The sequence below is a fragment of the Hemibagrus wyckioides genome, linkage group LG29, assembly GCF_019097595.1.
Source record: "Hemibagrus wyckioides isolate EC202008001 linkage group LG29, SWU_Hwy_1.0, whole genome shotgun sequence".
Lineage (NCBI taxonomy): Eukaryota > Metazoa > Chordata > Actinopteri > Siluriformes > Bagridae > Hemibagrus > Hemibagrus wyckioides.
In genome coordinates this window covers 5383326-5409417 of record NC_080738.1, presented here as the reverse complement: position 1 = coordinate 5409417, position 26092 = coordinate 5383326, and the positions used below count along the sequence as shown (strand labels likewise).

At 39.5% G+C, this 26092-nt stretch overlaps 1 protein-coding gene and 1 long non-coding RNA gene across 5 annotated transcripts in view; both read right to left on the bottom strand.

The window, feature by feature from the left end:
• Nucleotides 1–1290: 1290 nt before the first annotated feature.
• glrba (glycine receptor, beta a) overlaps nt 1291–26092 on the bottom strand; it is a 48640-nt gene continuing 23838 nt past the window's right edge. For all 4 annotated transcript variants that reach the window (XM_058385062.1, XM_058385060.1, XM_058385058.1 and 1 more), the window contains exons 4-11: nt 22218–22285; nt 20208–20434; nt 18916–18998; nt 14481–14621; nt 5119–5271; nt 4737–4885; nt 4056–4217; nt 1291–2021 (exon numbers count right to left, since the gene is read on the bottom strand). In XM_058385062.1, the coding sequence (XP_058241045.1) occupies nt 1725–2021; nt 4056–4217; nt 4737–4885; nt 5119–5271; nt 14481–14621; nt 18916–18998; nt 20208–20434; nt 22218–22285 (1280 nt within the window). In that variant the 3' untranslated portion in view covers nt 1291–1724. The remainder of the gene's footprint in view (nt 2022–4055; nt 4218–4736; nt 4886–5118; nt 5272–14480; nt 14622–18915; nt 18999–20207; nt 20435–22217; nt 22286–26092) is intronic.
• Nucleotides 23228–26019, bottom strand: LOC131349409 (uncharacterized). Its single transcript, XR_009204070.1, has 3 exons — nt 25945–26019; nt 23356–23457; nt 23228–23264 (listed from the first exon to the last, which is right to left on the bottom strand). It is a non-coding gene; the product is annotated as an uncharacterized LOC131349409 (long non-coding RNA).

Here is a 26092-nt window from a genome sequence, read left to right as displayed (position 1 = left end):
AATGGCTGTGTGTTGAGTTCTTTTGAGGGGACGGCAAATTGACACTGTTATACAGGCTGGACACTCACTACTGTACATTGGAGCAGAGTGTCATTTCTTCAGTGTTGTCACATGAAAAGATATAATAAAATATTTACAAAAATGTGAGGGGTGTACTCACTTTTGTGAGACACTGTACATCCGGACCGTGACATTCCGTGATAATCGGACATAAGTAGGTATATTGAACTGTTCCGCACGTCACGTATCCGCGGTTTTCTCCCATATCGCTGACATTTAAAGTTGTAATGGAGTGCGTCCGTGACGGAAAGGCCGGTGTTACGGTTCCATGCTGGAAAGTCCAGCGTAATTATGGACAAACGAGTGCGCTGATTTTTCAGTCCCGCGTGGAATTGAAGACCATAAACAACAGAATCTAAGGTTTTTACTCTGTTTGATTAAAGTAAGCTGTAAAACCCAGGGTGCTGTATTCGGAAAGAAAGAAAAGAAAAGCTAATTGGATTGTGTTTCCTAACACACAGAGTGGAACAAGAGATCTCTGATGATCGAAGCTCTTTATTATCTCCTTTTTTTTTAATACACACTCGTCCAAACCACACACGGCCTCGTGGGAGCATGCAGAACAGAACCGGCTCAGCAGAGAAAACCTCGGGATAATAATAATAAGTTACAGAAATGCCCAGTCTGCAGTTTTAGTATATGGGGTAACATTGTTTAGAATAGATTTGGGTCAGTGCACAGGTGCTGAAAAAGAAAAAAGAAAGGGTCCACACACACACACACACACACACACACTGGTCCAATGTTCTTGATGCAGTGAAGCTGGTTAGAAACGAGTCCACTCATACACTCAAAAACAGACTGTAATTAAGTAAATAAATCATTTCAATCTAGTGGCACAAATGACCGCCAGACGCCGAACCTTTTGGTTCTGACCAACCATTTGAAGCTGTTGAAAGGGATAAACCCTTTACTGTCTTTGGAAAAGAAATAAATAACTTACGATCTGTATAGTTATCATATCTGTATATATATATATATATATATATATATATATATATATATATATATATATTTCTGTGGTATAAATATCCATTTTGGTCACTTTTCTTTTTAAATTGAGGGTGCCATTACTTTTGGAACTCATACTACACCATATGTTTGGTCATAAAAATCTCTGTATGTAGGAATATAACACGTACTGTATCTGTATAATAATTTTGCTGCAAATGTAACGAGTAAGCAACCCCCCCCCTCGATAAAAACAGGTGTCCCGCCCCCTGCCTGGAATCCCCGCCCCATTGCTCTGTTTCAGGGTGCCATCACTTTCTGTCGAGATGACAGGAGACCTTTTCGAGGTCGTTAATGTGGACATTTCATCTATGGGTGTAGGTTTGATTTAGCTGATCTTTAAACAGATTTTTATTAAAATTGCACTTTATTTCCCCCTAAAAATCCACCATTCACTTCACAGTTGCCGCTGCCAGCAAGCAGCTCCCGACCGCACAGCTATTTCTAGGCTTGTTTTTGGGACTGTTAACAAAAAAAAAACAAAATCCATATCACATGGTTTTGCCACATCCTTACACACCTCCTAGTGAGTCTTCAGCTCCGTTGTAGGTGGAAATGAGCCTCAAATACTTGGTGCATGCTAGAAACCATGTCCTGGCAGTCATGCATGCTTAATATCACACACACACACACACACTCACACTAAAAGGTTTTCACAGGTAAACGGACCAGTAGATGACGTTGAAAAAGAGGAAGGTGAAAGGGAAGAGGGCGCGAGCGTACAGGTCGACGCGCTTGGCGGCGGACGGGATGACGGGTTTCGGGGGCGCCGGCTTCTTGGCGTTCTTGTTCTGTGATTTCAGCAGCGCGTTCGTGGACTCGATGGGCTTCCCGTAGCAGTCGAAGTTGGAGAGCTCGAAGTCGCGAGGCAGAGAGCCGACGATGCTGAAGTCGTTAGAGCGCAGGTCGGATTTGGAGGTGCACACCTTCTTACAACGGGTTTCAACCACCTGGGGGTGCAGACACATGACACACACACACACACACACACTTCATGTTTTAATTCTGAATTCACAAATCTCTACTTTCATCCCCACCGCATCACTGATTTCTTTCCTCTAACAGCTCTGCCCCATCATGATTATTTCCTGTGAGAGAGCTTTACACTGTAGAAATGAACACCCCCCCCCCATGCTGCAGCTCCACAGCTTCAGGCCTCCTGTCTGTTCGAGAACATTATCCTCAAACCCCACAGACCCACTGAAACGTCCTGTCGTCTTCACCCGGTGTCTCACTGAGCGTGCTCAGAACAGTTCAGTTCAGTGTGTAGATCATTAATAATGAAGGAGCTAAAAAAAGCTGGAGCAGATTTCTGAGATCACAGCCAAAAATCTCCGGCTGCTGCGCTGCTTCTCGGCCAGACGACTGTAATTTCCATCAAAATGCAGCATGACGAGGTTTGGGACAATGTGCCCGGGGAAATCTTTACAGCTTTAGACTAAAATCTAACAAACACACATCCTGACTGACTAGTTTATGTAGGTTCATTTCCTCGAACACGCCATGTTGTTGGATTAGCCTACGCCCACAACGCTGCTCTCAGAGCCACGACTATTTGTCGGTTTAGGACACACCTACTTGGACTTAAACTGTGATGTCTGACACTGCTCACCTGCCTCTTGTCATGCCTCATGACTGACTATTTTATGTAGGTTCATTTCTTTGACATGCCCTGCTCTCAGTTTAGGCCACGCCCACAATGCTGCTCTCAGAGCCATGACTGAGACCTCACTTATCATTTTAGGCCACACCCACTACAGATTTAAACTGTGATGTCTGACACTGCTCACCTGCCTCATGTCATGCCTCAGGACTGACTACTCTATGTAGGTTCATTTCTTTGATACGTCATGCTGTAGGTTTAGGCCACGCCCACAATGCTGCTCTCAGAGCCATGACTGAGATGTTTTCAGTTTAGGCCATGCCCACTATGGATTTAAACTGAAATGTGTAACACTATTCACCTGCTTCATGTCATGCCTCATGACTGCCTACAGTATATAGGTTTATTTCTTTGATACACCATGCTGTCAGTTTAGGCCACACCCACAATGCTGCTCTCAGAGCCACGAATGAGATGTCGTTTGTCGGTTTAAGCCACGCCCACTATGGATTTAAACTGAGATGTGTGACACTGCTCACCTGCCTCACGTCTGACTATTTTATATAGGTTCATTTCTGACACACCATGCTGTCATTTTAGGCCACGCCCACAATGCTGCTCTCAGAGCCATGACTGAGAAATCACTTATCATTTTAGGCCACACCCACTATGGATTTAAACTGTGATGTGTGACGCTGCTCACCTGCCTCATGTCATGCCTCAGGACTGACTATTCTAGGTAGGTTCATTTCTTTGTTCATACGTCATGCTGTAGGTTTAGGCCACGCCCACAATGCTGCTCTCAGAGCCATCACTTATCATTTTAGGCCACACCCACTATGGATTTAAACTGTGATGTGTGACGCTGCTCACCTGCCTCATGTCATGCCTCAGGACTGACTATTCTAGGTAGGTTCATTTCTTTGTTCATACGTCATGCTGTAAGTTTAGGCCACGCCCACAATGCTGCTCTCAGAGCCACGAATGAGACGCCATTTTAGGCCACACCCACTATGGATTTAAAGTGTGTTGTGTGACGTTGCTCACCTTCGCTGTGTTAACATGAATTAGCAGAAATCTTTGCAGCATGAGACTGAAATCTGACACACACACACTTTGGATATTGCCACACTGTCATTCTTTATGCCTGACTTAAATTCTACTTAGGTTCCTTGTTTAAAAAAAATGCAGTCAGAAAGTCTTGTTGATTCAGATAACTCTTTACAGTCGTGTTATGCAGAAAAGCAGCACAAAATGTATGATGGTTTATGTGGTTATGAACTAGAGAAAGGAAGATCTGACACACCATACTGTTGATTTAGGCCACGCCCACTGCTATGGCAGTACTATGACAGTGTAGTGTGTATGAGACCCTGCTCACCTGCAGAGTGTTGACATGAATCGGAGTTCCTCCGGTGCCATTGATGGAATTGGCCTTGGACGCCGTCTTCCCTTCCTTCTCTTTCTCTTTTTCTTTCTCCTTCTCCTTCTGCGCCATCCTCGCCTTCTCCGCCTCGATCTGCTTGGGACTGTTCAGCATCACCTGTCACGTCATTCGCACCAACAGTAGGCCGGTAAAGACACGTGACGTGATGAAGTGATAGTAGACACACATTAGATGCGATAGCTGACGCTGAACAAACACCGCAGTCAGACTCCCTCGTTACTCCCCCCCCGAAGCCAGCGCTAGAGCTTTACTGGAACTGAAGTAATGTGCAGTTCAATTGGTTCTGACAGAACTGGTTGTAAAAGAGCGTTCAAAAGAAACAAAAAAAAAAAATGCTTGGCTAAAATCCTAGCTCATATTTTTGTACTCTGTACTCATGCTGCTGTAAAAAAAACAACTAGATTTTCTGATCTTGGGACCTAAATCCAAATCAATCTCGCTTTATATATATATATATATATATATATATATATATATATATATATATATATATATATATATGTATGTATACACGTCTTGTGATGTCATCCTCTTTCACACAGAATTACAGGTTTGTTCATTGACGCTTTAATTTGTCACCAAAAATCAGACTGACCCTCACAGATCCTCACACACCTGCACCACGGCGTACTCCACCAGAGAGGCGAAGCCGAACAGCAGGCAGCCGATCATCCAGATATCGATAGCCTTCACATAGGAGACTTTGGGCAGCTCAGATGCCAGAGACGTGCATTCAGAAGTGAGCGACAGGACAGACAGAATACCTGCAGAGAGAGAGACAGAGAGAGAGAACCCTCTTCCTGTTTGCTTTTAGTTCACAAAGTCATGATACTTTCATATCCACGTTCCATATCCCTAAGGGACAGATAAAAAGCTCTGAAACACTCAAGGACACTTTAGGCATAAAGAAAAATGGAATAAATTACCGCACAGAGGATCTTTTTACCCATCAGCACACTTCTGATTGACTGGTCGTTAGTTTCATTGGCAGACTGACCTAAAGGGACGCGGGCTGCGCTGGCATCGGGGTTAATCCAGAAAGACAGCCATGACAGGACCACGATGAGGAGAGTGGGAGCGTAGACCCCCATCATGTAGAAGCCGACCTGTCTCCTTAGAGTGAATATCACCTCCACACACGTGTAATATCCTACAGGCAGAGAGAGGAATACTGCAGTTCACTTATTCTCTTACAGTCACTTTTATCCACATGGGATCCAGACACGGAGCTGTTAAAGAGCTATTACACTGTGAAACATTCTGTAATGCCTCCTTAACTAAGACAAATGCACACACAGGCCACACCCCCTTTTCACTAAAACAGACACCAAGGCCATGCATCCTTCACTAAGACAAATACATACACAGGCCACACCCCCTTTTTTTTTTTTACTAAAACAGACAGACACCAAGGCCACGCCTCCTTTACTAAGACAAAACTGACACACAGGCCACACCCCCTTTCACTAAAACAAACAGACATTAACGCCTTGCTCCTTCACTAAGACAAACACATACACAGGCCACACCCCCTCTTCACTAAAACAAACAGACCCCAAGGCCATGCCTCCTTCACTAAGACAAACACACACAGGCCACACCCCTTCTGCACTAAAACAGGCAAACACCAAGGCCATGCCTCCTTCACTAAGACAAACAGAGACTGAGGCCATGCCTCCTTCACAAAGACAGACACCAAGGCCACACCTCCTTCAGTAAGACAAACACATACTAAGACTATCAGGCCACACACGATTTACTAAGACAATCAGATACTCAGGCCACACCCCCTTTGCTAAGACAGTCAGACACTCAGGCCACACCCCCTTTACTAAGACAGTCATAGACCACTGCCATGTTCCTCTTCCTTAAATTAATCCCACAGGCCACACCCCTTTTATTAAGACAGATACCTCCTTCACTACTAGGACAGAGATATCAAGGCCATGTCTCCTTCATTAAAACACACTGCCATGTTCCCCTTCCTCTGAATTAGTCCCATAGGCCAAGCCTCCATAATAATAACCCAAGCGATAAACCAGTATCGATTTAATCGCAACTTCTTCCAAACATTTTCCTGATAATGACGCTCTGAATCAGTGCAGGCGTATAATAAACACCGACACCCAGGGAACTGATTCAACTCTTTACACCACAAACACAGAAAAACCCATCGTCTAAAAACAGCTAAAGCAATAAGAAACCCCCTGGAGCCGTGTACAGCACCGAGGAACAACAACGCTGAAACCGGAGCTCTGCACTGCCAATTCCTCGGATTCCTGGACAAAACACAAGCTTTTAAGAAATTCTTTATTGACTTGAATCTACTCTGTTTTTCAGCTTACACAACACTAAGATAAATCTGATCATTATCTGATCTCTGATTTAGATTGATGACACAGGCCACACCCCCTCTGCACTAAAACAAACAGACACCAAGGCCACATCTACTTAATAAAGACAAACAGAGACTGAGGCCACGCATGCTTCATTAAGACAACTGGACACAGAGGCCACGCCTCCTTAACAAAGACAGACATAAAGGTCACACCTCCTTCAGTAAGACAGGCCACACCTCCTTTATTAGAGTAGTCAGCTACTCAGGCCACACCCCATCTAATAAGACAGTCGGCTATTCAGGCCACACCCCCTTTACTAAGACAATCATACACCACTACCATGTTCCTCTTCCTTGAATTAATTCCACAGACCACACCCCCTTTGTTAAGACAGACACTAAGGCCACGCCCCTTCACTACTAGGACAAAGATATCAAGGCCATGTCAGACAGCTTGACCTTTGGGTTAAATCATTTACGTTTTATAGCAGAGACAAAAACGGTTACTGAATTTATTTTCTATCGCTGTTGCAGTTTAACAAGAGGGAAGGTCTCCTGTGCAGCTGTTTTATATAAGGAATAAATAAGGAACGGATGTGTTCCGCTTTGCAGTTATGGTTTATTGTACACCGTATACTATATTTCCACTTGGGGAGCACATTTACACCGTGTTCATTCACCCTCAGCTGGTGTAAAGCACGCCGTGATTCATACAGCACAGAGATTACAGTCACATCCGGAAATAGATCCGACTTACGACACACAGCTTTCTGATTCACGCCGCAACCAACATCTGGATACTTTCCAGGTCTGCCAGCACTACACTTTCTTTTCCTATAGCGCCATAACGGCACATCCCCAGATGTTTGATTCTTTTTATACCACATAGGAAGTCCATGTTGATACAGAAACGTTCACCAGAGAATCCTGACGCATTTAAGACAAAGACTTATGACTTTGAGAGAGAGAGAGAGAGAGAGAGAGAGAGAGAGAGAGAGAGAACAGGGAAAGTGACACAGTGAGAGAGAGAGAGGGAGAGAGAGAGAGAGAGATAGAGAGAGAGAACAGGGAAAGTGACACAGTGAGAGAGAGACAGAGAGAGAACAGGGAAAGTGACACAGTGAGAGAGAGAGAGAGAGAGAGAGAGTGATACAGTGAGACAGAGACATAATAGGAAAATGTAAGATGGGGGGGGCAGAGAGAGTGACACAGTAAGACAGAGGGAGAGAGAGAGAGAGAGAGAGAGAGAGAGAGAGAGAACAGGGAAAGTGACACAGTGTGAGAGAGAGAGAGAGAGAACAGAAAGTGACAGTGAGAGAGAACAGAGAGAGAGAGAGAGAAAATGAGAGAGAGAGAACAGAGAGAGAGAGAGAGAGAAAATGAGAGAGAAAATGAGAGAGAGAGAACAGAGAGAGAGAGAGAGAGAGAGAAAATGAGAGAGAGAGAGAGAGAGAGAGAGAACAGAGAAAGTGACAGTGAGAGAGAACAGAAAGAGAGAGAGAGAGAGAGAGAGAGAGAGAGAAAATGAGAGAGAAAATGAGAGAGAGAGAGAGAGTTAGAGAGAGAGAGAGAAAGTGGGTGGGGAGAAAGGGAGAAAGACAGACAGAAAGACAGACAGGTTTGATTTTTGATGCTTGATTCTCTTATGTAAGAAGGTAAGCAGAACATTATGTAAGAGAAAGTCTCATAGGAAAATTAAATTCTACTACACTACAGTGTGTACAAAGAATCTGTCATTGACGTTTCTGTGTGTGTGTGTGTGTGTGTATTTGTGTGTGTGTAACATGTTAATGCATACTTATTTCATCATGTTTTGCTCATTAGCCCAGTCTCTGCTCAGTAGATCAGTGTGCTTATTTTAGCAAAAAGAAATGCGCTGGGTTATTAACTCTAATACATAACACCCACATACACACACACACAAACACACACACACACACACACACAGACACAAACATACACACACACTCACACACACACACACACACACGGTGGGCATATGGGATCCTGCAGTAGGTAGTGGTTTTAATCTGCCTTGTAGAGAGGTCAAATAGGTATATAATAGCACACACACACACACACACACACACACACACACACACACACACTCACACACACACAAAGAGGGAGCTGATGAGGTTTTGCCATCTTACACAGGTGCCATTTTATGCTTAACATCTTATACTGATTTGAATTCTGTGCAGATCAGAAATGTGTTTTATTACAACAACAATAATAAGACAAAACGTCAACTACAATGATAATACAAAATAAAAAGAACACCAAAAACAATACCACCACCACCAACAACAAAATAAAAAGAACACCAAAAACAATACCACCACCACCAACAACAACAAAATAAAAAGAACACCAACAACAATACCACCACCACCAACAACAACAAAATAAAAAGAACACCAACAACAATACCACCACCACCAACAACAACAAAATAAAAAGAACACCAACAACAATACCACCACCACCAACAACAACAAAATAAAAAGAACACCAACAACAATACCACCACCACCAACAACAACAAAATAAAAAGAACACCAACAACAATACCACCACCACCAACAACAACAAAATAAAAAGAACACCAACAACAATACCACCACCAACAACAAAATAAAAAGAACACCAACAACAATACCACCACCACCAACAACAACAAAATAAAAAGAACACCAACAACAATACCACCACCACCACCAACAACAAAATAAAAAGAACACCAACAACAATACCACCACCACCAACAACAACAAAATAAAAAGAACACCAACAACAATACCACCACCAACAACAAAATAAAAAGAACACCAACAACAATACCACCACCACCACCAACAACAAAATAAAAAGAACACCAACAACAATACCACCACCACCAACAACAACAAAATAAAAAGAACACCAACAACAATACCACCACCACCACCAACAACAAAATAAAAAGAACACCAACAACAATACCACCACCAACAACAAAATAAAAAGAACACCAATAACAATACCACCACCACCACCAACAACAAAATAAAAAGAACACCAACAACAATACCACCACCACCAACAACAACAAAATAAAAAGAACACCAACAACAATACCACCACCACCACCAACAACAACAAAATAAAAAGAACACCAAGAATACCACCACCACCAACAACAACAACAACAAAATAAAAAGAACACCAACAACAATACCAATAACAACAACAAAATAAAAAGAACACCAACAATACCACCACTAACAACAACAACAAAATAAAAAGAACACCAACAACAATACCACCACCAATAACAACAACAAAATAAAAAGAACACCAACAACAATACCACCACTAACAACAACAAAATAAAAAGAACAACAACAACAATACCACCACCAATAACAACAACAAAATAAAAAGAACACCAACAACAATACCACCACTAACAACAACAAAATAAAAAGAACACCAACAACAATACCACCACCACTAACAACAACAAAATAAAAAGAACACCAACAACAATACCACCACCACCAACAACAACAACAAAATAAAAAGAACACCAACAACAATACCACCACAAACAACAACAACAAAATAAAAAGAACACCAACAATACCACCACTAACAACAACAAAATAAAAAGAACACCAACAACAATACCACCACCACTAACAACAACAAAATAAAAAGAACACCAACAACAATACCACCACCACCAACAACAACAAAATAAAAAGAACACCAACAACAATACCACCACAAACAACAACAACAAAATAAAAAGAACACCAACAATACCACCACTAACAACAACAAAATAAAAAGAACACCAACAACAATACCACCACTAACAAGAACAACAAAATAAAAAGAACACCAACAACAATATCACCACTAACAAGAACAACAAAATAAAAAGAACACCAACAACAATACCACCACCAATAACAACAACAACAAAATAAAAAGAACACCGACAACAATACCACCACTAACAAGAACAACAAAATAAAAAGAACACCAACAACAATACCACCACCAATAATAACAACAACAACAAAATAAAAAGAACACCAACAACAATACCACCACTAACAACAACAACAAAATAAAAAGAACACCAACAACAATACCACCACCACTAACAACAACAACAAAATAAAAAGAACACCAACAATACCACCACCAACAACAACAACAAAATAAAAAGAACACCAATAACAATACCACCACCACTAACAAGAACAGCAACAAAATAAAAAGAACACCAATAACAATACCACCACCACCACCACCAACAACAACAACAAAATAAAAAGAACACCAACAATACCACCACCAACAACAACAACAAAATAAAAAGAACACCAATAACAATACCACCACCACTAACAAGAACAGCAACAAAATAAAAAGAACACCAACAACAATACCACCACTAACAAGAACAACAAAATAAAAAGAACACCAACAACAATACCACCACTAACAACAACAACAATACCACCACCACCACTAACAACAACAACAACAACAAAATAAAAAGAACATCAACAATACCACCACCACCAATAATAACAACAATAAAATAAAAAGAACACCAACAACAATACCACCACTAACAACAACAAAATAAAAATAACACCAACAACAATACCACCACCACTAACAACAACAAAATAAAAAGAACACCAACAACAATGCCAGCACCACCACCAATAACAACAACAACAAAATAAAAAGAACACCACCACAATAAAAACAAAACAAAAAGAACACCAACAAGATTGACACTGTCAACAACAACAAACAAAAATAACAACAAAACAACAATACCACCAACAACAACAACAACAAAACAAAATAATACCACCAACAACAAAACAAACACCAACATTACCACTACCACCACTACCAACAACAACACAAAAATAACATCAACAATAATACCACCACCAACAACAACAATGCAAAAATAACAACAATATCACCAACAACAACAACACAAAAATAACATCAACAATACCACCACCACTAACAACAACACAAAATAACATCAACAACAATACCACCACAACCAACAAAACAACAATACCAGCACCACCAACAACAATAACACAAAAATAACATCAACAATACCACCACCACCAACAATACCACCAACAACAACAACAAAACAATACCAGCACCACCAACAACAATAACACAAAAATAACATCAACAACAATACCACCACCAACAACAACAAAATACCACCACCAACAACACAAAAATAACATCAACAATAATACCAACAACAACAACAACAATGCAAAAATAACAATACCACCACCAACAACAACACAAAAATAACATCAACAATACCACCACCACTAATAACAACACAAAATAACATCAACAACAATACCACCACAACCAACAAAACAACAATACCAGCACCACCAACAACAATAACACAAAAATAACATCAACAACAATACCACCACCAACAACAACACAAAAATAACATCAACAACAATACCACCAACAACAACAACAAAACAATACCACAGTATAACTCAATATAACCCAATATAACTCCATATAACTCCATATAACCCAATATAACTCCATATAACCCAATATAACTCAGTATAACTCAATATAACTCAATATAACTCCATATAACCCAATATAACTCAATATAACTCCATATAACCCAATATAACCCAATATAACTCAATATAACTCCATATAACCCAATATAACTCAATATAACTCCATATAACCCAATATAACTCAATATAACTCCATATAACCCAATATAACTCCATATAACCCAATATAACCCAATATAACTCCATATAACCCAATATAACCTAATATAACTCCATATAACCCAATATAACTCCATATAACTCAATATAACCCAATATAACTCAATATAACTCAATATAACTCCATATAACTCCATATAACTCAATATAACCCAATATAACTCAATATAACTCAATATAACTCAATATAACTCCATATAACTCAATATAACCCAATATAACTCCATATAACTCCATATAACTCCATATAACCCAATATAACTCCATATAACCCAATATAACTCCATATAACTCAATATAACTCCATATAACCCAATATAACTCCATATAACCCAATATAACCCAATATAACTCCATATAACCCAATATAACTCCATATAACCCAATATAACTCAATATAACTCCATATAACCCAATATAACTCCATATAACCCAATATAACTCCATATAACCCAATATAACTCAATATAACTCCATATAACCCAATATAACTCCATATAACTCAATATAACTCCATATAACCCAATATAACTCCATATAACCCAATATAACCCAATATAACTCCATATAACCCAATATAACTCCATATAACCCAATATAACTCAATATAACTCCATATAACCCAATATAACTCCATATAACCCAATATAACTCCATATAACCCAATATAACTCCATATAACTCCATATAACCCAATATAACTCCATATAACCCAATATAACTCAATATAACTCCATATAACCCAATATAACTCCATATAACCCAATATAACTCCATATAACCCAATATAACCCAATATAACTCAATATAACTCCATATAACCCAATATAACTCCATATAACCCAATATAACTCCATATAACCCAATATAACCCAATATAACTCCATATAACCCAATATAACCTAATATAACTCCATATAACCCAATATAACTCCATATAACTCAATATAACCCAATATAACTCCATATAACCCAATATAACCCAATATAACTCAATATAACTCAATATAACTCAATATAACTCCATATAACTCCATATAACTCCATATAACCCAATATAACTCAATATAACCCAATATAACCCAATATAACTTAATATAACCCAATATAACTCCATATAACTCCATATAACCCAATATAACTCAATATAACCCAATATAACCCAATATAACTTAATATAACCCAATATAACTCCATATAACTCCATATAACCCAATATAACCCAATATAACTCAATATAACCCAATATAACTTAATATAACTCCATATAACCCAATATAACCCAATATAACTCAATATAACCCAATATAACTCAATATAACTCCATATAACCCAATATAACCCAATATAACTCCATATAACCCAATATAACTCCATATAACCCAATATAACTCCATATAACCCAATATAACTCAATATAACTCCATATAACTCAATATAACTCCATATAACCCAATATAACTCCATATAACCCAATATAACTCAATATAACTCCATATAACTCAATATAACTCCATATAACTCAATATAACTCCATATAACCCAATATAACTCCATATAACCCAATATAACTCAATATAACTCCATATAACCCAATATAACTCAATATAACCCAATATAACTACATATAACCCAATATAACTCTTTAAATCTATTGTAATTAATGATGAGATTATTATACTTGAGACGATTCTGTTATTGAGACCACTGACCATCACATGCAAATTTAGAGTACTGACTTTTCTATCAAATGTATTGTTTTGTACAAACAGATGATACTGAATAGTCCATAGATCATCTTTGACATTGACTGGATTGAATTTTTGGCTTGATTTCTTCTTAATTATGCAAGAATCATTAACGAAAATAAAACATCATGAGTTTTCTCAGCCACAGAGAGACCTCGACTCTATAGATGCTGTATTTGATTTTGTTTACAATGCATCCCTCTCCCAAATTACTTTGGGGGAATTCAATAAGGTTTGTAGGGAAATGAGGCTATATATACTGTGTGTGTGTCTGTGTGTGTGTGTGTGTCTGAGGAAGTTTTAAACGCTTCCAGAGGCATCGATTCAGGCACAAATTAAGAGAGCATAGAAAAGAGAAGAAGTCAGCATTTTGTTGAAGAGCTTGTGGCAGAGTGTGATGTGTCTGAGTGTGAGTGTGTGTGTGTGTGTGTGTGTGTGTGTGTACCTGTTCCAGGATAGAATTTGGTGCAGTTCCTGTAACCGATGTCCTCTTGTTTGACATCAAACTGCGGCAGAGCAATCTCGTCCATCTGAACTGGGTCACCAGACTGCCACATGAACACCAGGTCCTTTGTGGTGTAGCCGTCTACAAACCACACACACACACACACACACTCCTTTAGTGCCTTTAGAACATGTTTCCATCATTATTGAGGCCACGAACCCTTTATTATTACTGAAGGGAACAGAGGCCACACCTCAATCATTATTACTGATAGGGAATAGAGGCCACACCTCCATCATTATTACTCATAGAGAACAGAGGCCACACCTCAATCATTATTACTGATAGGGAATAGAGGCCACACCTCCATCATTATTACTCATAGGGAACAGAGGCCACACCTCCATCATTATTACTCATAGGGAACAGAGGCCACACCTCTATCATTATTACTGATAGGGAACAGAGGCCACACCTCTATCATTATTACTGATAGGGAACAGAGGCCACACCTCTATCATTATTACTGATAGGGAACAGAGGCCACATCTCTATCATTATTACTGATAGGGAACAGAGGCCACACCTCTATCATTATTACTGATAGGGAACAGAGGCCACACCTCTATCATTATTACTCATAGGGAACAGAGGCCACACCTCTATCATTATTACTGATAGGGAACAGAGGCCACACCTCTATCATTATTACTGATAGGGAACAGAGGCCACACCTCTATCATTATTACTGATAGGGAACAGAGGCCACACCTCTATCATTATTACTGATAGGGAACAGAGGCCACACCTCTATCATTATTACTGATAGGGAACAGAGGCCACATCTCTATCATTATTACTGATAGGGAATAGAGGCCACACCTCTATCATTATTACTGATAGGGAACAGAGGCCACACCTCTATCATTATTACTCATAGGGAACAGAGGCCACACCTCTATCATTATTACTGATAGGGAACAGAGGCCACATCTCTATCATTATTACTGATAGGGAACAGAGGCCACACCTCCATCATTATTACTGATAGGGAACAGAGGCCATGCCTCCATTATTATTACTGATAGGGAACAGAGGCCACGCCTCCATCATTATTACTGATAGGGAACAGAGGCCACACCTCCATCATTATTACTGATAGGGAACAGAGGCCATGCCTCCATCATTATTACTGATAGGGAACAGAGGCCACACCTCAATCATCATTACTGATAGGGAACAGAGGCCACACCTCTATCATTATTACTGATAGGGAACAGAGGCCACACCTCTATCATTATTACTGATAGGGAACAGAGGCCACGCCTCCATCATCATTACTGATAGGGAACAGAGGCCACACCTCAATCATCATTACTGATAGGGAACAGAGGCCACACCTCCATCATTATTACTGATAGGGAACAGAGGCCATGCCTCCATTATTATTACTGATAGGGAACAGAGGCCACGCCTCCATCATTATTACTGATAGGGAACAGAGGCCACACCTCCATCATTATTACTGATAGGGAACAGAGGCCATGCCTCCATCATTATTACTGATAGGGAACAGAGGCCACACCTCAATCATCATTACTGATAGGGAACAGAGGCCACACCTCTATCATTATTACTGATAGGGAACAGAGGCCACACCTCTATCATTATTACTGATAGGGAACAGAGGCCACGCCTCCATCATTATTACTGATAGGGAACAGAGGCCACACCTCAATCATCATTACTGATAGGGAACAGAGGCCACACCTCTATCATTATTACTGATAGGGAACAGAGGCCACACCTCTATCATTATTACTGATAGGGAACAGAGGCCACGCCTCCATCATTATTACTGATAGGGAACAGAAGCCACGCCTCCATCATTATTACTGATAGGGAACAGAGCCCACACCTATATCATTATTACTGATAGGGAACAGAGGCCACACCTCTATCATTATTACTGATAGGGAACAGAGGCCACGCCTCCATCATTATTACTGATAGGGAACAGAAGCCACGCCTCCATCATTATTACTGATAGGGAACAGAGCCCACACCTATATCATTATTACTGATAGGGAACAGAGGCCACGCCTCCATCATTATTACTGATAGGGAACAGAAGCCACGCCTCCATCATTATTACTGATAGGGAACAGAGCCCACACCTATATCATTATTACTGATAGGGAACAGAGGCCACACCTCTATCATTATTACTGATAGGGAACAGAGCCCACACCTATATCATTATTACTGATAGGGAACAGAGGCCACGCCTCCATCATTATTACTGATAGGGAACAGAGCCCACACCTATATCATTATTACTGATTGGGAACAGAGGCCACGCCTCCATCATTATTACTGATAGGGAACAGTAACGCATTGTTTAGAATTGTCCATTGTTGTGAATGCATTGTTTATCTACTGCAGAATAACCTTCATGAGCCCAACCAGTCTGGCTTCAAAGCAGGACATTCCACAGAGACTGCCCTTTTGGCGGTCACTGAGAAACTACATGCTGCTTGCTCAGCCAAGCTTCATTGGTCCTCATCCTCCTCAACCTTTCTGCAGCATTGGACACAGTAAACCACAAGACTCTCTTGTCCACCCTCAGGAGTCTTGGAATTTGTGGGACAGCATGGGAACGCCACACCTCCATCATCTCCAGTACATCTGATTAAATGCACATTATCATCTAGTACTGCTAATATTATGAAAAGCAGCTACGCTAATGCTGTTCCATTGTTTCCCTTCTTCTACCCATCCCGAGGCATACAGAGACTGTGCCGGCTCCAGTGGCATCTGGAGATGGACCAGCTCCAGCCGGGTTCTGCTTTGTGAGGATTGGGGTATTCAAAGCAGCGCTGTGGACAACAACCTCCTTATTGATTTACATAACATTCTACACATGCTGTATCGGCATCACACAACTGTCACCCAAATGAGGATGGGTTCCCTTTTGAGTCTGGTCTCAAGGTTTCTTCCTCTTACCATCTAAGGGAGTTTTTCCTTGCCACAGTCGCCTCAGTCACCTCAGGCTTGCTCACTTGGGATAACATCTAGGACTGTTTATCTGTTTGTGTGTTTATATGTTTGTTGTTTTCTTGTGTTGTTTCTCATGTAAAGCTGCTTTGAGACAACGCTCTTTCTTAAAGCGCTATACAAATAAAATTTCATCATTATCATTATTATTATCATTATCAATATCATTATTACAGAAGGGAACCCAGGCCACACCTCTATAATTATCACTGTTGGTAACAAGGCCACGGCTCCATCATTATTACTGATGGAAACTCAGGCCACACCTCCATTGTTATTACTGTTAGGAATTAGGCCACACCTCCAACACTATCAGTGATGAGAACTAAGGCCACACCTCCTTCATTGATACAGACTGTGTGTATGATATCAAACTTTACACATACAGAGAGCCTCCGATTGATTCTTTCAGTATTCGGGTGATACTGTTAGCTGTATCATTAATATTGAGGTGATGAATCAAAACTATAACACATTCACACACACACACACACACACACACACACAATCCTGCACCTCTACATACAGCATCGCCTACTATTTCACCCACCTTGCTCAAACAGAATACATATATTCACTTGTGTGTGTGTGTGTGTGTATAAAGCCTTCAGTACTCTGGACCTAACACATTCTTTCCCCTCCCACACAGATGACTGCATTGCTGACGCATCGTGCCTGGCCCCCCTACTGACTCCACAACAACTCGCACTATACTATTTTTATTAACGCACAGTAATGACTATCATTTTACTCATGGGAGCAAAAGTTTGCACACCATCAGGATCCTGAAAAAAAAAAGGATTCAGAGATGCTAAAATGGAAAATAAGGGGAAAGGGTGCTCATAAAAATATTTTATCTTAGAGAATATTCCTACCGGAGAGAAAAATATATTATTATAGGATACAGTATCTGTGAATCTAATTACAATGGATGTCTCAGTGGTAATAGATGTCTACACAAGTGTACTATTTTTGGAGTTTCTCTGCTACATTAGAAGTGTAATATTAAGTCCAAGTCTGACACGTTCATGTAAGCGCAAAATGTCTTTGTGTTACGGTACAGTAACAGGAAAAACAAAAAAAATACAATCTACACTTTCCAGTCAGTATTTTCTATCCCGTCATTTTTACAGTATTGAATCTGTATAAGGAAAATTGACTCTGAATATATATATATATATATATATACCATCTTTGGAGGCAAATTAAATTAAAGTCTTGATGCTTGGACATTGTCCACCGTCACCTAAACACAACGTGGTAAGTGTAATGGTCAGCTTTTTTGGCCTGCTTGCAATTGAACATGTCCCAGTAGACTTTCAGAGAGGTCTAGACCCTGGTACACCATTGATTTGTGTGTGTGTGTGTGTGTACTCACAGCTCTCTAGTTGCATCTTGCAAAGTTGTGTGTCCATGGGGAAAAGGGTGAGATCCAGAGGACATGATAGGGTGACTGACAACCTGCAAACACACACACACACACACACACACACACACACACAGAGTTCAAATACACACATCCATATATATATATATATATATATATATATATATGGACTTCCTTTAATACAGACAGGAAATGTTTTGACGAAATACACAGTGTTACAGTGTGTGTGTGTGTGTGTGTGTGTGTGTGTGTGTGAAAGAGAGGTTTGGAGGTTTTGGAGCAGACACACACTGCAAGGTTCATTAGGCCCGGCTGCCTGAAGAGCTGCAGTGGCAGATGAGGGGGGGGGGCCGAGACAGAATGAGAGAAAGAGAGAAAAAGAGAGAGAAAGAGGGGTGGAGGGGAGGGGAAGCGCCTGGCCTACGGCTATCACACATGACAAGCACAAACCCACGATCCTCTTCCTCTTCTTCTCCTTCATCTGCTCTACAATGAAGTGCCTTTTTTTCAGCTTGCGCTATAGCGCAGGGAATTAAACCCTATATCCAGGCATGTTTCTCTCTCTCTCAGAAAAAAAAAGAAAACCTACACCGTGACAGAGAGAGAGAGAGAGAGAGAGAGAGAGTTATCAGTGATGCTAGCTTGCGCATGCAACAAGAAATCCCTCACAGCTTTACTGTGTGTTGTTGTGTGTTAATACTCGATAAGCAAAGCTTTTCTTTGGTTTCATCTAATCAATTAGCGCATGATCAATAAACCCGAGCTCGGAGCACCGGTGATGAACAACCGACACAGCCTAATTATATTTACTCACATTACACTACATAAAATCATCGGGTTTATGTCGTAATCTCAGTTGTTAATGCACAAGCTTTAATAATAAACTCAAGAACAGGATTTTTGTTTGTTTGTTTGTTTGTTTTGTTTTCTGGTTAGTTCTCAGCAGCATTCATCAGGATTAAGGACAATTAAATCCCCAGTAAACTGCATTTTATTACAAGCGCTACGTCGTAACCTAATAAAGCCGTGTTTAATATACGCTAATCGAGTGAATCTTCTTCTCCGTGTTGCCGAAGGAAGTCTCTTCTTCGCAGGCTTAATGGCGCGTATTTATCAGAATGATGCATGAAGGAATGCAGCGTCTGAGTCGTGTAACCGCCGCACGACATCCAAAGCTGATGAATCTTTGTAATCGTTACGCGTCGGGTTTGTACAGGACACGCCCTAATTTATGCAGGTGCTCCAATCCAGGAGCCAATAAAAAGAAGCGAAAGGAGAGTTACCTCATGCTAATGAGAACGTCGCCATTGCGGAAGATGAACAGCAGGATGTTCTCCTGAGTCACGTCGTGGAAGTTGGCGTTCTTCTCGTTGGCGAAGAACAGATCAGGCTTCCACAGGCACTGGAACATTTTAGGGTCCACCGTCAGAGCGTCCGACTTGAAGTCCGTCGGCAAGCGTAGCCTCGGGTCGTTCCAGCGCTGCCTCAGGAAAATGTTCAGGCGGTAATCCTGGATGAAACAGACGCAAATTAAGAGGGAGAGAAAAAATCATTCATTTTTTTCTAAACATAGACCCTGAGTAATGGAGCAAATAATGTGACCAAGTGTTGGGATGGAAGGATAAATATATTAATCAATTAATTAATAGATGAATAAATGAATGCATGGATGGATGGATAAACAAATAGGGGGTTGGGGGGAAAAAATTAACAAATAACAAATAAAAAGATAAAATAATGAATGCATTGATAAATGGATAAAGTATAAGTAGATAAACAAATGAATGGATAAATGAATGAATGAATGAATGAATGAATGAATGAATGAATGAATGAATGAATGAAGTGATCAATTGGTAAATGGATGGATGGATGGATGAGTAGATAAAAAGGGTGAATAAATAAATGTTTTAATTGATGAATATATATTTAGGAAAATGAAAGAATGAATGAATGAATGAATGAATGAATGAATGAATGAATGAATGAATGAATGAATGAATGAAAGTCATTACTGGAAGATACATGGATATGGATGTGTGGATGGATGGATAGATAGATAAAAAATAGGTGAATAAATAAATGAATAAATTGATAAATACATGTTTAGGAAAATGAATGAACAAATAATGAATTAATCAATTAATTACATCATTGCTGAAAAATACATGGATAAATGGATGAGGGATGGACGGATGGATAGATGGGTAAATTAGTATATAAATAAATAGAAGAATGAATGAATGAATTAATTAATTAATTAATTACTGAAAAACACAGTTGATGGATGGATGGACATATAGGTAAATGGGTGAATAAATAAATGGATCAATTAATAAATATATGTTTAGAAAAATGAATGGATGAATGATGGATGGATGGATGGATGGATGGTTGGGTGAATGAATGGGTGGATGAACAGCTGGATGGTTGGGTGAATGGATGGATGGATGGATAGATGGATGGATGGAATTTATGGATGGATGGATCAATGGATGGATGAACAGCTGGTTGGTTGGGTGAATGGATGGATCGATGAACAGATGAATGGATGAACAGCTGGATGGTTGGGTGAATGGATGAACAGCTGGATGGTTGGGTGAATGGATGAACAGCTGGATGGTTGGGTGAATGGATGAACAGCTGGATGGTTGGGTGAATAGATGGATGGATGAACAGCTAGATGGTTGGGTGAATGTATGGATGGATGAACAGATGAATGGATGAACAGCTGGATGGTTGGGTGAATAGATGGATGGATGAACAGAGGAATGGATGAACAGCTGGATGGTTGGGTGAATGGATGAACAGCTGGATGGTTGGGTGAATGGATGAACAGCTGGATGGTTGGGTGAATGGATGAACAGCTGGATGGTTGGGTGAATAGATGGATGGATGAACAGCTAGATGGTTGGGTGAATAGATGGATGGATGAACAGCTGGATGGTTGGGTGAATAGATGGATGGATGAACAGCTGGATGGGTGAATGAATGGATGGATGAACAGATGGATGTTTGTGTGAATGGATGGATGAACAGCTGGATGGTTGGGTGAATGGATGGATGGATGGATGGATGGAATTTATGGATGGAAGGATCGATGGATGGATGAACAGCTGGATGGTTGGGTGAATGGATGTATGGATGAACAGATGAATGGATGAACAGCTGGATGGTTGGGTGAATGGATGAACAGCTGGATGGTTGGGTGAATAGATGGAATCATAAGAAAATGATAAATAGATAAACATATTTTTTTAAGGCACAGAATAAGTTTTAAACAGTTTATTTACCATTGTGGTTTCTTGTATTGAGCCAAAGCTGTTGATGAAAATGTTCACTTTATCCTCTACTGGAATACCTGCACACACACACACACACACACACATCCTTGTCTAAGTCTATTTTGGGGACTACATGCTGGATCCTGCAATGTGGGGACCCATATTTCTAAAGACTTTAGGAAAAATTGAAATACATATTCATGTATTAATTAAAGTTGTAAACACACCTGTCACTTCAAATTAAAGAAAAAACCTTTATAAAGCAATCTGACATTTTACCACAATCTGGGGACAATTTCTGGTAAACCAAGCTTGTGTGGACCAGCAGACACACACACACTATTTTTCTGGTATTCCTTATAATGTAGGTACTTGCGAATAATCTGGGGACACAATTTTACAAACGATTAATTTGCCATTGTAATTTACAAGATAAGAGAGCTGATTTAGTCAAATGGCTTTATTTTTTCAATATTTTGAAAGCTTTACTTATTAATTGCTTTGAAACTAACTCAAATTTTCCATTTGCATATGAAATATACTGTACCAAAATAAAATATAATACAGGATGGAATACAATTATGGCAGCATCATTTTATCAATAAAAAAGCAAAAACAAAACTACCAAAATCTGTGCAAATATAACTGAATTTACCTATGCAGAATATTCCTAGGTTACATCTTTCTCTTAATATCAGTAATTCTGTTCAAATAAAAAAAATACTGTATCGAATACAGTTATGGCAGAATCATTTTATCAATAACAAGAAAATAGCAAAAACAAAAACTGCCAATTTCTGTGCAAACATAACTGAATGAAACTATAGAGAATATTTCTGGGTTACATCTTCCTCTTAAGAGCAGTGATTCTGTTCTTTACAAAGAACTTAACAGATAACCAATCTCTATCTTTCAGTGCAACAGGTTCAGCTTTTATACAAGCTTCACAGTCTTTTTTTCCTGGCACTGTGCAAGTTTTGATGAACCTGTCCAGATGCTTTTCAACTGCTTTCACTTCACTTGTCTCCCATTTCTTTTTCTTTATCACTTTAACACCTGAGTAAATACAGGACAATGTTAGTCAAAACATGTCTTTAACTTTCATAAAAGAAATTTCATAAAATCATGTTTGTTTATCAGATAATACCTTTGGGAACTGATGTGGAACTGGTTGGTTCAGCTGCTTGGTCAGCTGAGGTTTCATGGGCTTGCTTTGGGGATGGTTCTAAGTGTAGGTCTGCTCCAAGATCTACTTAAACACAAATTAAAAGCATTCTTTTTTCTGACACTTTCTAAAGGACACACAATAATAATATTATTAGTAGTAACAAAAACAACAACAATAATAATAATATTAATAATAATAATAAAATATATCTATTAGAAAGTACTGCCTAATGGATGGATGCACGTTCCAAAATATCTTTTCAACTAGCTTGCCAAACGGATAAGGGAGAGTCTGAAATCAAGTGAGGGTAAAAAATGATCTATCACTGCTATAGACTGTATATTGGGAAAGCTCACCATCATCTGATTCATTCTCTGTTCCTGATAAATCCCTTGAGAAATCTGAACTCTGAACAAATACTGCCTCTATTAAAACACCAATAAAATGACTTGAGACATATACAGTATATCCATTTTTTAATCTTTTATATTTCCATGTGCCTACAATTATTACATGATCTCCAGTCAACATACCATTTGGATCAATGTCAATGTCATCTAGGTTCTTTCCAGTGAACTCCCCAAGTCTTCCTGTCTCTAATGCCATCAAAATTTTGCTGATCTTGGCCAGCTGTAGAGTGCCTTCTGGAAGTCTGTAATATTCCCTGTGTACTCGCACATCATGCCCTAAAAAGTCAGCTAGCTGGTCCAATTCTGTATTATTGAGGTTCAGAACATTGGACAATGTTGCTATGTGTTTACGCAGCTTAGTCGAAGAAAGTGCCTTTGGATTCCTTGCTCCACATTCTGTTGCAAATTCTCTAAGGCAATCTGATCCCCTAAAATGAGACAATGCTGCGGGACGTGCAAACATGTAAATGTTTTCGGATGGAATACCACAATTTTCTCTTTTCTCTACAAGAAGCTCCATATTTTTTTGCATTACAGGTGTTAAAAGAACCGGAACCTTTCGTCCTCTCTTTCCACGAATTTCAATTCGGGTAAAATGATTGCAGAGTTTCTTTTCAAGCTCAGAAAGTGCAAGAGCAATATCCTCATGCAAGTCATCTGCATTTCTGCTGATAAATGCCTTTAATGGCATTTTTGAGACCTCACCCTCTCTTCTCCGATTAAAGAGGATAGTCTGAGCCAGAGCAATCTTAGCAAGCTGTGACCAATTCTTGGTGGAAGCATCTTTGGATAAACTCTGAAAGTACTCTTCTTGCTTTTGGTCAAGAAACAAATGTAACATTTTCACATCCTCAGTAAAAGGAAGAACAAGTGGAGCATTCCACTTAACTTCTCTCTGAGTCCGGAGTGCATGTGATGATATCAGCTCGCTCCATCTTGCCATATACATTTCTGAAAAGTTGCGTGCTTTTTCTGCTCTTTCACTGTCTCGATCCATCATTGCTTGAAATGAAACCAAAGAAGCAATCTTCTGTAAACTATGACCAAGCTTTAATGCGAGGGATGGTCGTTGAAATGTGCACTTTTCTTCATCATAACCACTGGATTTTCGAACAGCTGTTATGACATACATAAAGTTAGCTGGGTCAATAAAATCCTCCATTTTACGCAAGGGTGTAACTTCCCTCGCTGTAATTAGTAATCTTCCAACTTCCCTCATTTTCTGTCGAATATATTCATGCTTGCTGATATCTGAGCCTACTCTGTTGTAAAAACACTCCCCCAATCTTCTGATATAGAAGTCCGAATTAATAGCAAGCAGCACACTGTCATAGGTCATATTACTTAACAGTTTCCACAGGCCAGCACTAGTTCCAGGAGGTGCAGGTCCCATGTAAGCATTTTGTGAGAGCACCCTGTTCTTTCCTGGTTTGGGATGGGATTTAACATTTTTACTCAGCTCACATCGTTTCATATGACACCAAAGATACTTCCTAGCAAAGAGTCCTTGACAGTTGGAGCAGTGCACAAAGGTTTTGGAGTCACAATCTTTTCTCGGCTTCTTACAAGGTACAAGATCACCTTTTCCAGACTGTACAACCTCTGCATTATGAGCAAAATTCCCTCTATTCCTTAAGTGATCTAGCAAGTTTTTCCTTTCTTTTGAACCTTTTGGAAAACTCAAAGCTTTCGCAACTTCTGACTCTGTGCTATGAACCTGCTCTAAATGTCTTGCCATTTTTGATAGTGGTTTGCTGCAAAACAAACAGTACTGTTTCTTGTCATACACTCTTGGTTTTTTAGATGTCTTTGAAATTCCTCTGACCAAAACCGAGCTTGACTGCCCAACTTCAGCTTCACTGTCAGCTATAGCACTGGACAGACCAGTAGTAGGACTGAGTGAAAGATTTTTTTTAGTTTCAGCTTTCTTTTTAGTACATGAAATTGTATGACTGCAGGCACTTGTATCTGAGCTACTATATGAAGACTCAGGGACATAGTCATCTTCACTGTTTTCCAAACTACTGATGGAACAGGCATCATGGCTGCTTACCTCATGAAGCTATAAAAAAACAATATAAACTTAAATTTGAACATTAATTAAAAGACTGCTGCAGACTTTAGTTATTTTATATTAAGACGTTACAATTTATTGTACCTGAGGAGTGCTTGTATCCACAGTATACAGTATACAGTATTGGTCACCAGCAAACATTTCATCTGCTACCTGCTTAAAAAGTTCAAAAATATATAATGAAATAAAAAGAATAAAATGTAATAAGATCTCAAAGGATTTCAGGTTTATA